The sequence below is a fragment of the Alligator sinensis genome, unplaced genomic scaffold (genome assembly GCF_000455745.1).
Source record: "Alligator sinensis unplaced genomic scaffold, ASM45574v1 scaffold1892_1, whole genome shotgun sequence".
NCBI classification, from domain to species: Eukaryota; Metazoa; Chordata; order Crocodylia; family Alligatoridae; genus Alligator; species Alligator sinensis.
The window spans coordinates 396,208-407,213 of NW_005842966.1; the positions used below are offsets into that span (position 1 = coordinate 396,208).

At 61.5% G+C, this 11,006-nt stretch overlaps 1 protein-coding gene across 1 annotated transcript in view; it reads left to right on the forward strand.

Moving 5' to 3' along the window:
* Positions 1–10,535, forward strand: part of LOC102373602 (serine/threonine-protein kinase N1) — an 18,002-nt gene extending 7,467 nt beyond the window's left edge. The window contains exons 6-22 of the mRNA XM_025192752.1: positions 701–938; positions 1,035–1,412; positions 1,863–1,972; positions 2,258–2,401; positions 2,642–2,717; positions 2,801–2,933; positions 3,205–3,295; positions 3,513–3,586; positions 4,149–4,215; positions 4,636–4,727; positions 5,762–5,938; positions 6,335–6,397; positions 7,058–7,134; positions 8,130–8,272; positions 8,595–8,702; positions 8,787–8,851; positions 9,221–10,535. Of these exons, the coding sequence (XP_025048537.1) occupies positions 701–938; positions 1,035–1,412; positions 1,863–1,972; positions 2,258–2,401; positions 2,642–2,717; positions 2,801–2,933; positions 3,205–3,295; positions 3,513–3,586; positions 4,149–4,215; positions 4,636–4,727; positions 5,762–5,938; positions 6,335–6,397; positions 7,058–7,134; positions 8,130–8,272; positions 8,595–8,702; positions 8,787–8,851; positions 9,221–9,446 (2,262 nt within the window). The 3' untranslated portion in view covers positions 9,447–10,535. The remainder of the gene's footprint in view (positions 1–700; positions 939–1,034; positions 1,413–1,862; positions 1,973–2,257; positions 2,402–2,641; positions 2,718–2,800; positions 2,934–3,204; positions 3,296–3,512; positions 3,587–4,148; positions 4,216–4,635; positions 4,728–5,761; positions 5,939–6,334; positions 6,398–7,057; positions 7,135–8,129; positions 8,273–8,594; positions 8,703–8,786; positions 8,852–9,220) is intronic.
* Positions 10,536–11,006: the final 471 nt, after the last annotated feature.

Here is an 11,006-nt window from a genome sequence, read left to right on the forward strand (position 1 = left end):
AGCTCCACCACTATGGTATGGTCCCCCCCCACCACGCACACTGCCATGGTACAGCCCCCCCTCCCCTTCTTACGCACTGCCAGTGTGGGGTGCTCCCTCCGCTCTCGGCTGCTGTGGTATGGCCCCATATACATCTGTCCTACCACCTAGGAGGCATGCCCCCTCCATCCCTGTGCCATGGTACAGTCTATCCCTCCCACCACCAGTGAGGTACATTCCCCCTGCCCCTCACTGCTGGGGTACAGTCCTCTTCACCTCACTGTCAAGGTGTGGTGTGTGTCCCCCCTCTCCCCCACCCCCAACATCACCACTGGTGCCTCTTGCCTGGGGGGGTGGGGTGGGCAGGCACTGGGGTATGGGGTTCTGGATGGTGGAGGAGGTTCTGGATCAGGGGATGGGGGTGGGATATTAGGCGACTGGGAGTGTCAAAGATGGGTGTCAGCATGGGGGTGATGTATGTGGGGTATTGGGGTGTGCAGGTGGGGCAATGGGGGGTCAGGAATGGGTTATTAGGGGGTGGGGTACCAGGGGCATGGCGGGGTCTGGCTGTGGATCAGGGTGTGGGGGTGCATCTGGGAGCAGGAGGGTTGTGTTGGGGTATGGGTGGTTATGGGGGTCAGGAGCTGGGACGTCAGGATCCAAGGCGGGGGTTGGGGTATGGAGATGCCCATCTCGCTCCCCTCCCCCTTTCCTGTGCCAGGCCCAGGCAAAGTTGACGGAGTCGAGCCAGAAATTGGATGTGCTGCGCCTGGCGCTGGAGTCTGGCATCGCGGCCCTACCAGATGGGCACCCCAAGGCCTGCCTGGTGCGGGAGGAGCTGGCTTTGGGTGCTCGCCAGCCCCCCCCCAGCCCCCACCCGCCTTTCACAGGAGTAGCCCCTCCCAGGGCAGCACTCGGGTCCCCTGCCCCTCAAGAACAGCCCCCTGGGGCACAACCCAGCACTAAGACATGGGGAGTGGGACCTGAGCTTGGGGCCTGCCGAGGAGGCAAACTGAGATGCTGAGGGGGCACATGAGGTGGCCAAACCCACCCAGTGTGTGAGAGCTGGGAAAGAACATGGGCATCTGGGCTCCCAGACCCCACTCCCCTCCCAGGGCTGGGAGAGAACCCAGGTATCCCAGCTCCCCCTGCTGTAGCCCTCACAGAGCTGGAGAACACCCAGGTGTCCGGGCTCCCATTGACACCCTCTCCCCCCACAATAGGGACACTGGCCGTGCGGCTGCTAGGCTGTACGGGGCTGCTGGAGGTGGTGCCAGGGCGGAGCCGGGGTGCCCCTCCCTGGCTACCCTGCCACAGCTCTAGCCCTAGCCCCGGCCCCAGTGCCTCCTTCATGGGCCGCAGCGGGCGCGGACTCTACAGCCGCACCGGGAGCCTCAGCGGGAGGACACCCCCCAAGGCCGATGACCTCAGCAGTGAGTTGGGGGGTGGGGGGGCTGGGGAGTAGAACCCAGGCATTTTAGGGGCATCCATGGGGCTGGGGTGGGAGTTGGAGCTGGGGCATGAGAGCTAGGGAGGGAACCCAGGTGTTCTTGGGGTATCCACAAGGCTGGGGCTGAGGGGGAGCTGGGGAGAGGACCCAGCTGTCCTGAGGACACACATGGGACTGGGGTCTGAGAGGGGGCACAAGAAGAATAGGGTGCCTGGGTGGGTGGGCACTGGGGGGGATGAAAGGATGGGGGTGGGCACCCAGGACTGACCCCAGCTCCATTCCGAGCCTGGGAGCATGTCTCCCCATGCTGCCTCCTTGCTCGCACCCACACCCCTGACTGGCCCCACTCCCCAGCCAGGCCCTAGGGGGAGCCTCTGCCCTGGACAGGCCAGGCAGGGGTGGGGGCTGGGCTGATCCCACACTCTCCCCACAGGTGAGGTGAGTGCAGTGTTGAAGGTTGACAACACTGTGATGGGACAGACAGCCTGGAAGCCTGTGGGGCTGGATGCATGGGACCAAACCTTTGCCCTGGAGCTGGAGAGGGTGAGTGGGGAGAAAGCCATGCTCACTGCTTGGAGGCAGGGGTGGGATCTGAGTGCTGCCCTGGGAGCAGCTATTCCTGTGAGGGGGATGGAGGTAAGGCAGGGCAGGGGGAGGCCAGACCTAAGGTAGTGCATTGCCTTGGCCATTCACTCTTTAACCTAATGATCTCCTTGCTGTGCCATTACGATCACAAGTCATTAGGAGCAGCCGGGGGTGGCCGATGCTGCTCTTCACCCCCAGCAGATGCCTGGGGCCTGGTCTCACCCGTTACCCCCACCCCCTCAGGCCCGGGAGTTGGAGCTGTTGCTGTACTGGCGGGATTACCGCAGCCTCTGTGCCCTGAAGCACCTCAAGCTGGAGGATTTCCTGGATAACCAGCTCCACGAAGTGCACCTTGGCCTGGAGCCCCAAGGCACGCTGCTGGCTGAGGTGGGTATCCCACGGGGCTGGGGATGGAGCCAGGATTTGGGGTGGAGCTAAGGGCTGGGGATGGAGCTAAGGATGTAGGTGTGGGTAGGGCTAGGAGTGGGGCAGAACTAAAGTGGGGGGTCTCCCTGCACTGCCCTCTGGCCCCCCCAGTTCCATGGGGAGGCTGGGCTGAGGAGGGGTTCCCTGTTGGGTGGGTGGCCAAACTGACCCCACCCCCTCACCCTGGTCTCCTGGCTCCAGGTCACCTTCTTCAACCCAGTCATTGAGCGCATCCCCCGGCTGCAGCGCCAGAAAAAGATCTTCTCCAAGCAGCAGGGTATGGGGGGCAGGGGGGGCAGGCAGGGGCAGGAATGGGAGTTGGGGTCCTGACCTCTGACCTCTGCTCTCTCCCCCTCCCAGGCCGGGCCTTCCTGCGCGCTCGCCAGATGAACATTGACATCGCTACCTGGGTGCGGCTGTTGCGTCGTGTCTTGCCAGCCCCCAGCGCCTCTTACAGCCCCAGTGCCCCACCCCGGCCTGGCCCTGCCCATGGGTAAGCCCAACCCCTTGACCTTTGCCCTGGGGTAGCACCTCCATAGGCCCTGCCCCCGGCCCATGGGGGAGGGGGGTGCTGGCTCTCTGCCCCACACCAGGGTGGGAGGTTCAGGGCATTAACTCCAAAACCTAGCTCCCTCCTACCCTTTTCCACCCCCCACCCCCTGGCCCAGGGAACATCCCTTTTCCGCCCTCCCCAGGACCCTTGTCTCCTCCAAGATGGGGAGGACTGGGGGGTGACCCTGACCCCCAACCTCTGCTGCCCCCAGGGACATTGCCATTGAGAAGCTGAGCCTGGACAGTGACAAACCCCCAGTACCGCCTTGTGACCAGGAGGATAGAGAGGAGCCCCTGGTCCCAGTAAGACCCCCCCTCCCCAGCCCCAACCTGGACTTAGCTGGGGTGGGGGTGGGGAGGGGTGTCCTGGAGCCCCATATAGATGGGCCTTGGGCGGGGGAGGGGACATGCTGGGCATGGTGTCATGCTCCCCCCCATAACCAGCCAGGTGGAGTGGGGAAGGAGATGGCTTTGTGTGTGACGACCCCCCCCCCCCCCACACACACATATACTCCCCCAGACCCAGCGCACAAGAGAAGATGAGAAGACACCTGTAGCAGATGCCCCACAGCCAAGGAGCGGCAGCCTGCGCAGGTGAGGACCCCTCAGACTCCCTCCCACCCCCCACCCGGTACTTGGGTCCCTCCAGCCCCCCCAGACTTCTGGGACCCCCTGTTGGAGCCTTCTGGACACCCAGGACCATCCAACCCCCCCAGGCTACCCCCCCAGACTCTTGGGATGTTCTGCCCTTAATCCTTCCCTAGTATACTCGCCCTTGCACCTCTCACTTCTCTCAGTGGCCCCCTGATTCCACTGTACACCCTCTAGATGTTCCCCGTCTATCCCTAGTGTTCCCTCATGTCCTGGTCTAGACCCCTGGGGAAACCTCCTAGATAGGTGCAGTCCAGCAGGGCACAGGATGCTCTGGCACCCAGCTTGGTGCCCCCTGCCCCTAACTGGATTGGCAAGGGGCCAGGCCTCCCCCAACCCAAGACCCTGGGGGTTGGCAAGAGCTCAGGGCAGTGTTGGAATGTTGGGGCTGAGGTTGAAGGGGTCAGGTGCTGGGAGCTGGTGGGGCGCAGAGGTTGGGGGGAATCTGAGCAGGGCCCCCTGCTGGGGGCACCAGGGCTCAGGTTGACCTGGTCTCTGCTCCCAGGAAGACGCCGCTGACCCTGGATGACTTCAAGTTCCTGGCTGTGCTGGGCCGCGGGCACTTTGGCAAGGTGAGCTCCATGCCTTCTAGAGCTGGGTGGGAACCCAGGTGTCCTGGCTTTTCTCTCGGCCGTTATGCTGAGAACCCAGGCACCTTGTCTCGGTTCCATGTAACCCAGGTGGCCCACACAGTAGTTGAGATATGACACAAGCCCAGGCATTCTGGCTCCCCAGTAGGTGGGGAAACCAGGTGTCCTTGCTTATAGGTGCATGGAATCCAGGTATATCCTGGCTTCCTGGTCTGCAGGGAGCCCCTGGTTGAGTGGGGAACCCAGCCATCCTGGCTGCTGGATGGGGAACCCAGGTGTCCTGTCTCCTGAGTGGATCGGCATGTAGGGAACTCAGATGTATCCTGCCTTCCGGGTGGTCCAACACACAGAGGACCCTGGGTCTGCAGGGAACCCAGGCGTCCTGACCCATGCCCACTGCAGGTGCTGCTGTCGGAGTGCACGCACACAGGGCAGCTCTACGCCGTCAAGGCACTGAAGAAGGGTGACATCGTGGCCAGAGACGAGGTGGAGAGGTGGGTATCCTGCCCCACCCCCTTTGGCCACTGTGGCCTAGAGCTTTGTGCTGAGCCAGTGTACCCAGTACAGTGTACCCAGCCCCTCACTGACCTGTGTGTGTGTGTGTACATGTGTGTGTCTGCATGGAATGGGAGGTTGTGCGTGCTTGGCTGGTCTTGCTTACTGTGTGTGCACAGGTGTGTCCTCATGTGTCACTGTGGGTCAAGTGGTGTGCCAGCTAGTAGGCTGGTCTGCCTCACAGTGTGTGCACAACTGCATATGTCAGCATGTGTGCCATCAGTCATTGTGTGCACTTAAATATGTGAGTGCATCTTCATGACAGGCCTTGGCACGGTGGGGGGTGCACATTCAGCTAGCTTGCACCACAGAGTGTGTAAATGCACACCTAGGTGTGTTCATGCTAGGTGCTGTCAATGCACCAGGGGAGTTGTGCATGCTTAGGTTGGCATGGGAACAGGCCCTTGCCTCTGTGTGCGCACATGTGTGCATGCAAAGGCATGTGCTGATGTATGTGCACAGGCCTGTCTCACACCTGTCTGGCCAGCACCACTGTGCACGTATCCAGGGGATGTGTGTACACAGGGGGAGTGTGTAAGGATTAGGGTATATGCTGGGTGGAGGACACCAGTGTGTGTATGCGCGTGTTCATGTGTGCAGGCGTGCACAAACACACGTGGGCTTGTAACTGCTGCATGTGCACATGTCTATGTCAATGCGTGTATCTGTGGCTGGGTTGTCTGTGCCCCATCCTGCCCAAGGCCCCAGCCCTTGGCTGATGCCCTGCCCCTGCCTGCTGGGGGCACAGGCCCTGACACCCCTACTGAAGCCCCTCCCCTTCTTGGAGGCTCCTTTCCCATGGCACCCCACCCTGAGGTCCTGCTCCCTCGCTGAGGCCTGGCCTATCCTCCATTGTGCCCAGCCTCCTTGCAAATGCCCCTCTCCCATGGTACCCAACCCTGAGGCCCTGCCCTCTTGGTGCCCTTTCCTTGGGCTGAGGCCCCACCCCCTCGCTGAAGCCCCACCCCCACAGCCTGCTGTGCGAGAAGCGGATCTTGGAAGCAGCAACGGAGGCACGCCACCCCTTCCTGGTGAACTTGGCCGCCTGCTTCCAGACTCCGGCACACGTCTGCTTTGTCATGGAGTATGCACCCGGCGGTGACTTGATGATGCACATCCACACCGATGTCTTCACTGAGCCCCGTGCCATGTGAGTGTCCCTTCCCCAACCCGTGAGAGGACCCAGGCATCCAAACTTCTGGAGGGGAGAGTAAGACCCAGGTGTCTGGGCCCCTAAAGCTGTAGATAGGACCCAGGCATCTAGGCCTCTGGAGGGGAGAAGAGGACCCAAATGTCTGGATCTGCTGCTCTCACCCCCAGCCCCCACTCAACCTTCAACCCCTGCCCCCCAGATGCCCACTCCCGTCCTGGAGCAGGAAGAGAACCCAGGTATCCAGGTGTCTGAGCCCCTGCTCCACGCTCCCAGGCCTCCCCCCTCCTTCCTGGAGCAAGGAAAGAACCCAGGCATCCAGCCCTCCCCTGGGCCCTGTTTAGGGCTGGGGTGGGGGGGTTCTTTTGAGTCCTGACTGGCTCCCCCTGCCCCCAGGTTTTATGCTGCGTGCGTTGTCCTGGGGCTGCAGTTCCTGCATGACCACAAGATTGTTTACAGGTGAGAGGCCCCTGCAACCCCATGGACCTCCCCAAACCCCCCTGCACCCTTCATGCCACCCCAACTACCAACCCCTTCCCAACCTCCCACACCACCTGGACCCTCCCATACCCCCGATGCCATGTTCCTCCAGTACCCCCTGGCCCCACTTTGCTCCCAGAACCGCCTCTGCCTCCCCCGCCCCAAGACCCTCAGAGCCTCCTGGGCACTTCTGGAACCTCCAGAACCTGCCGAGCCCCCTGGCATCTCCCAGAACCCCCCACACACACCCAGCACCCCTTAGACTGTCCCCTAACCCCTGCATCATTCAGACCTATGCTGAGTTACCCCAGAGCCCCCAATCTCCCTCCCCTGGGGATGCTCCTGGCACCCATAGCACCTTCTCTGCACAGGGCTCCCTGACCAGCCCTTTGCCGCCCTCTAACCATTGGACTCCACTCCCTCCCAGATCTGGGATAGAACCCAGGTGTCCAGGCTCCCAGCCACCTCTGCTCCAAGTCATCAGCCCCCACTCCCCTCCCAGAGCTGGAGAGAACCCGGGTGTCCAGGCTCATGCCCCCTCAGGCAGAGCCTTTGCTGCCTTTGCTCAGCCTCTGAGCAACACCCTTTGCGCTGATCTGCACCCCCTTGCCTACACCCCCTCATTTGTGTGCCCTGCAGGGACCTAAAGCTGGACAACCTGCTGCTGGATGCTGAGGGCTTTGTCAAGATTGCCGACTTTGGGCTCTGCAAGGAAGGTGGGTGTTGGGGGTGGAGGGAATGCAGCCCTCTGGGGTGGGCCAGGGAAGCAGGGTGTTAGAGGGACCCCTCACTTGGCAGAAATGCAGCCAGGTCTGGGGTGGGACAGGCTAGTTGGGTATAATGGATCCCTCACCCAGCCCCAAGATACAGCCAGCCCTAGGGGGGAACAGGGCAGGTAGATAGAGCAGGGGCTTATAGATTCATAGATGCTAGGGTCAGAAGGGACCTCAGCAGATCATCAAGTCTGACCCCCTGCCTAGGCAGGAAAGAGTGCTGGGGCCAGATGACCCCAGCCAGGTGCTTATCCAGTCTCCTCTTAAAGACCCCCAAGGTAGGGGAGAGCACCACCTCCCTTGGCAACCCATTCCAGATTCTGGTCACCCTTAACATAAAGAAGTTCTTCCTGATGTCTAACCTGAATCTGCTCTCTGTCAGTTTGTGGCCGTTATTTCTAGTTACTCCAAGGGGTGCCCTGGTAAACAGAGTATCTCCTATCCCTTGCTGTCCCTCCCTTATTAATTTGTAGACGGCCACAAGATCCCCTCTCAGCTTTCTCTTGCGGAGGCTGAAGAAATTCGGGTCCCTCAATCTGTCCTCTGTAGGGTCTTACCTGCAGGCCCCTTACCTTATGAGTGGCCCTCCTCTGGACCCTCTCAAGGTTGTCCACATACCTCTTGAAGTGCGGTGCCCAAAACTGGATGCAGTACTCCAGCTGCGGCCTCACCAGTGCTGCATAGAGGGGAATTATCACCGCCCTGGACCTGTTTGTGATGCATTTGCTAATGCGTGATAAAGTGTGGTTAACTTTACTAATTACTTCATCACATTGACCACTCATGTTCATCTTGGAGCCAACTATGACTCCGAGATCCCTTTCAGCTCCAGGATGCAGCCAGCTCTAGGGAGGAACAGTGCAGCTGGGTATCATAGGGATGGGATGCCTCACCACTAACCACATGCTGCCCTTCCCCCGCCTCCCCCCCCACCCCAGGCATGGGCTACGGGGACCGGACAAGCACATTTTGCGGGACCCCGGAGTTCCTGGCACCCGAGGTGCTGACGGACACATCCTACACACGAGCTGTAGACTGGTGGGGGCTGGGAGTCCTCATCTACGAGATGCTGGTGGGCGAGGTCAGTGTTGGGGCAGTGTGGGTTGGGGATGGTTATGGGGAAATCTGGGGGGCAGGTGGGGGTGGGGTCAAAAGGGATAGGATGGGGGTGTTGCAGGGGTTCTTTATGGATTTATAGAGCTGGGGGGGCAGTTGTGGGGGGGGTGGGGGGGGTGTTGGGGGGGTGGGGGATCCATTGTGGGGATCTGGAGCAGGGGACGGGATGGGATGGGATGGGGGGCAGCTGGAGCAGGGAGTGAGGACAAGATGGGGTGAGGACAGTTGGGGGGTAGGGGGGCTGCTCCTACCCCCTGACCTCTGCTCCCTGATCTGTACCCCTGCAGTCACCCTTTCCTGGAGATGATGAGGAGGAGGTTTTTGACAGCATTGTGAATGACGAGGTCCGTTACCCGCGCTTCCTGTCTACTGAGGCCATCGGCCTCATGCGCCGGGTGAGCTGGGGCCTGGGGGCAGGGGCTGGGGGCTGTAGGGTGGGGGCTCCGTGGCAGGCAGTGACCAATCCCCCTGCCCCCCAGCTGCTGCGTAGAAACCCTGAGAGGCGCCTGGGCTCCAGTGAGCGTGATGCTGAGGACATCCAACACCCCCATGCCCCTCCCACAGCTGGCTTCTAGGGGCACCACAGCCAGCCCCCTGCTGGACCCCACTGACTGTAGCACAGTGCCTGCTGGTGGCTGTGGAGGGCATCACAGCCAGGCCCAGCGTCACCCCACTGCCTGCCTGGTGTCCCTGGCCCCACCCCAGGGCCTGCGATCACTGCCCCCTGGTGACATCGAAAGGCATTGCAGCTAGCATAGCCCAGCCCAGTGCCTCCCCACCCCCCACCCTGCTGCCTGGAGCACAGCATACCCTAGTGGCACCTAGGGACCTCACAGTTGGCATAAGCAAGCCTAGTGTCCCCAACTGGGGCTGGCAGCAGGATGCCACAGTGCCGGGACCATCCACCCTGAGCACGTCCATTTATCTCCCGGCAGAACATGGACTGGGAGGCCCTGCTGGGGCGCCGCCTGCCCCCACCCTTCGTGCCAACCATCCAGGGCCGTGCCGACATTAGCAACTTCGACGAGGAGTTCACGGCCGAGGCGCCCACGCTCACACCCCCTCGCGAGCCACGGCCCCTTGGGCCCAGTGACCAGGCCACTTTCCGTGACTTTGACTATGTCTCTGATGCCTGCTAATCCTAGCAAGGGGAAGAGCCTGGGGCTGGGGGGGAGGAGCTGGACTGCAGCCCCCCGCCAACCCACTCCTCCCCTGCCCTGAGTTGCGGGGGAAGCCCAGCACTGTGAAGAGGTGGGGCAGGTAAGAGGCTCTGGTGGGAGGACAGGCTCTCCCAGACCCTCCCCTCCACTAGGGGGGTGTTAGAGACTCCGCTATGGGAGGAGGGTTGTAGGGGCCTGGAGCCCAGATGTCTGGGTTCCTTTCTTGGCTCTGCTGCTTTGCTGTGGGAGTGTGGGCTTATGCCTCAGTTTCTCCCATGTGCCCATTGGGGGAGGGGTGGGGGCAGGATGGAGCCTCTTCCCCACATAGAGAGAGATGTTCACCAGCCACCTCACACAGGCTTTGGGAAAGCCTTTAGAGCCCTGCATACTTCAGCTGGGAGAGGAAAGGCAGCTTCTGCATCGGGTTGAGAGCCTAGACATCTGCGTTGTGTCCTCGGTTGCAAAACGGACATTGAGGCCTTGTGAACTGGTGGCAGGGTGGGGGCTGGATGCCCAAACCCATGGGCAGGGCCATCCCTAGGGCGTGCGAATCAGGGTGACCACCCTAGGCCCCACGCTTTGGGGGGCCCCGCAGACAGTGCTGTATAGGCCCTGCTGTGACCACCATGCACCACTGCTGCCAAATGTTGCTGGCTCTGCTCTGGCCACTCGCCACCCCCCCTGCCCTAACGGGCCCTGCACAGGCTGATATGCCCTGGCACTGCACACCGCTAAGGACAGCTCTGCCCATGGGTGCTTGTTCCAGCCCTAGCTCAGTTTCCATACTGGGAGCTGAGCAAACCTGAGTACCACCCCCATCACTAGGGACCAAAGTTTAACAGTCAGCAAAAAGAGAAGGGGGCTTATTACACAGTGGTGCCAGGGCTGCTATAAGGGGGTGGCTCTGGACATTCAGCAGCACTCCACAGCCTCCAGAAGGAGCCCCACTCCATGTATAGCACCTCCTAGGGGCTGCCTAGAGGGGTTTGTGCCCCTAGTACCTCCCCACCCCAATGCTCAGGTGTGTTTGAAACAATTTGCAGCCAATAAACTCAGCCCAGGACTTTCCCCTCTGGCTCTTGTGTTTCGTGACTGACAAACTTCACTGATTTCTCCTCCCCCCAAGGGAAACCAGTAGCTGGGGGGGTGGGGGGGTGGGGGGGTATGGTTCTACAGTCCCACGGGAGACTTTACCTCCTAAAGGGGTGGGAAGGGGCCAAGTCTGGAGGATTCTGGACCCAGGAGTCCTGCTTTCCCCCCTCCCCCTAGCCTGGGCTAAGCTAGGACAGCCAAAGCAGGGCCTGAGCATGGGGACTGTTGTGTGTCCCGGGGACTGTTGTGTGTCCCAGGGACTGGGGATCCTTGCACTGGTCCCAGTTTGAGCCCCCAGGTGCAACCACCCACCTGTTTTTGCGTGGAATCGGGAAGAACCCAGGAACAGGGGCATTCAGGAGGAGGGGAGGGGTCGTGACTTATGCACGTGCTGGGGGCGGGATCTGCCTGCCTTGGCCCCGTCCACAGGATGGGAGCCCCGCCCGC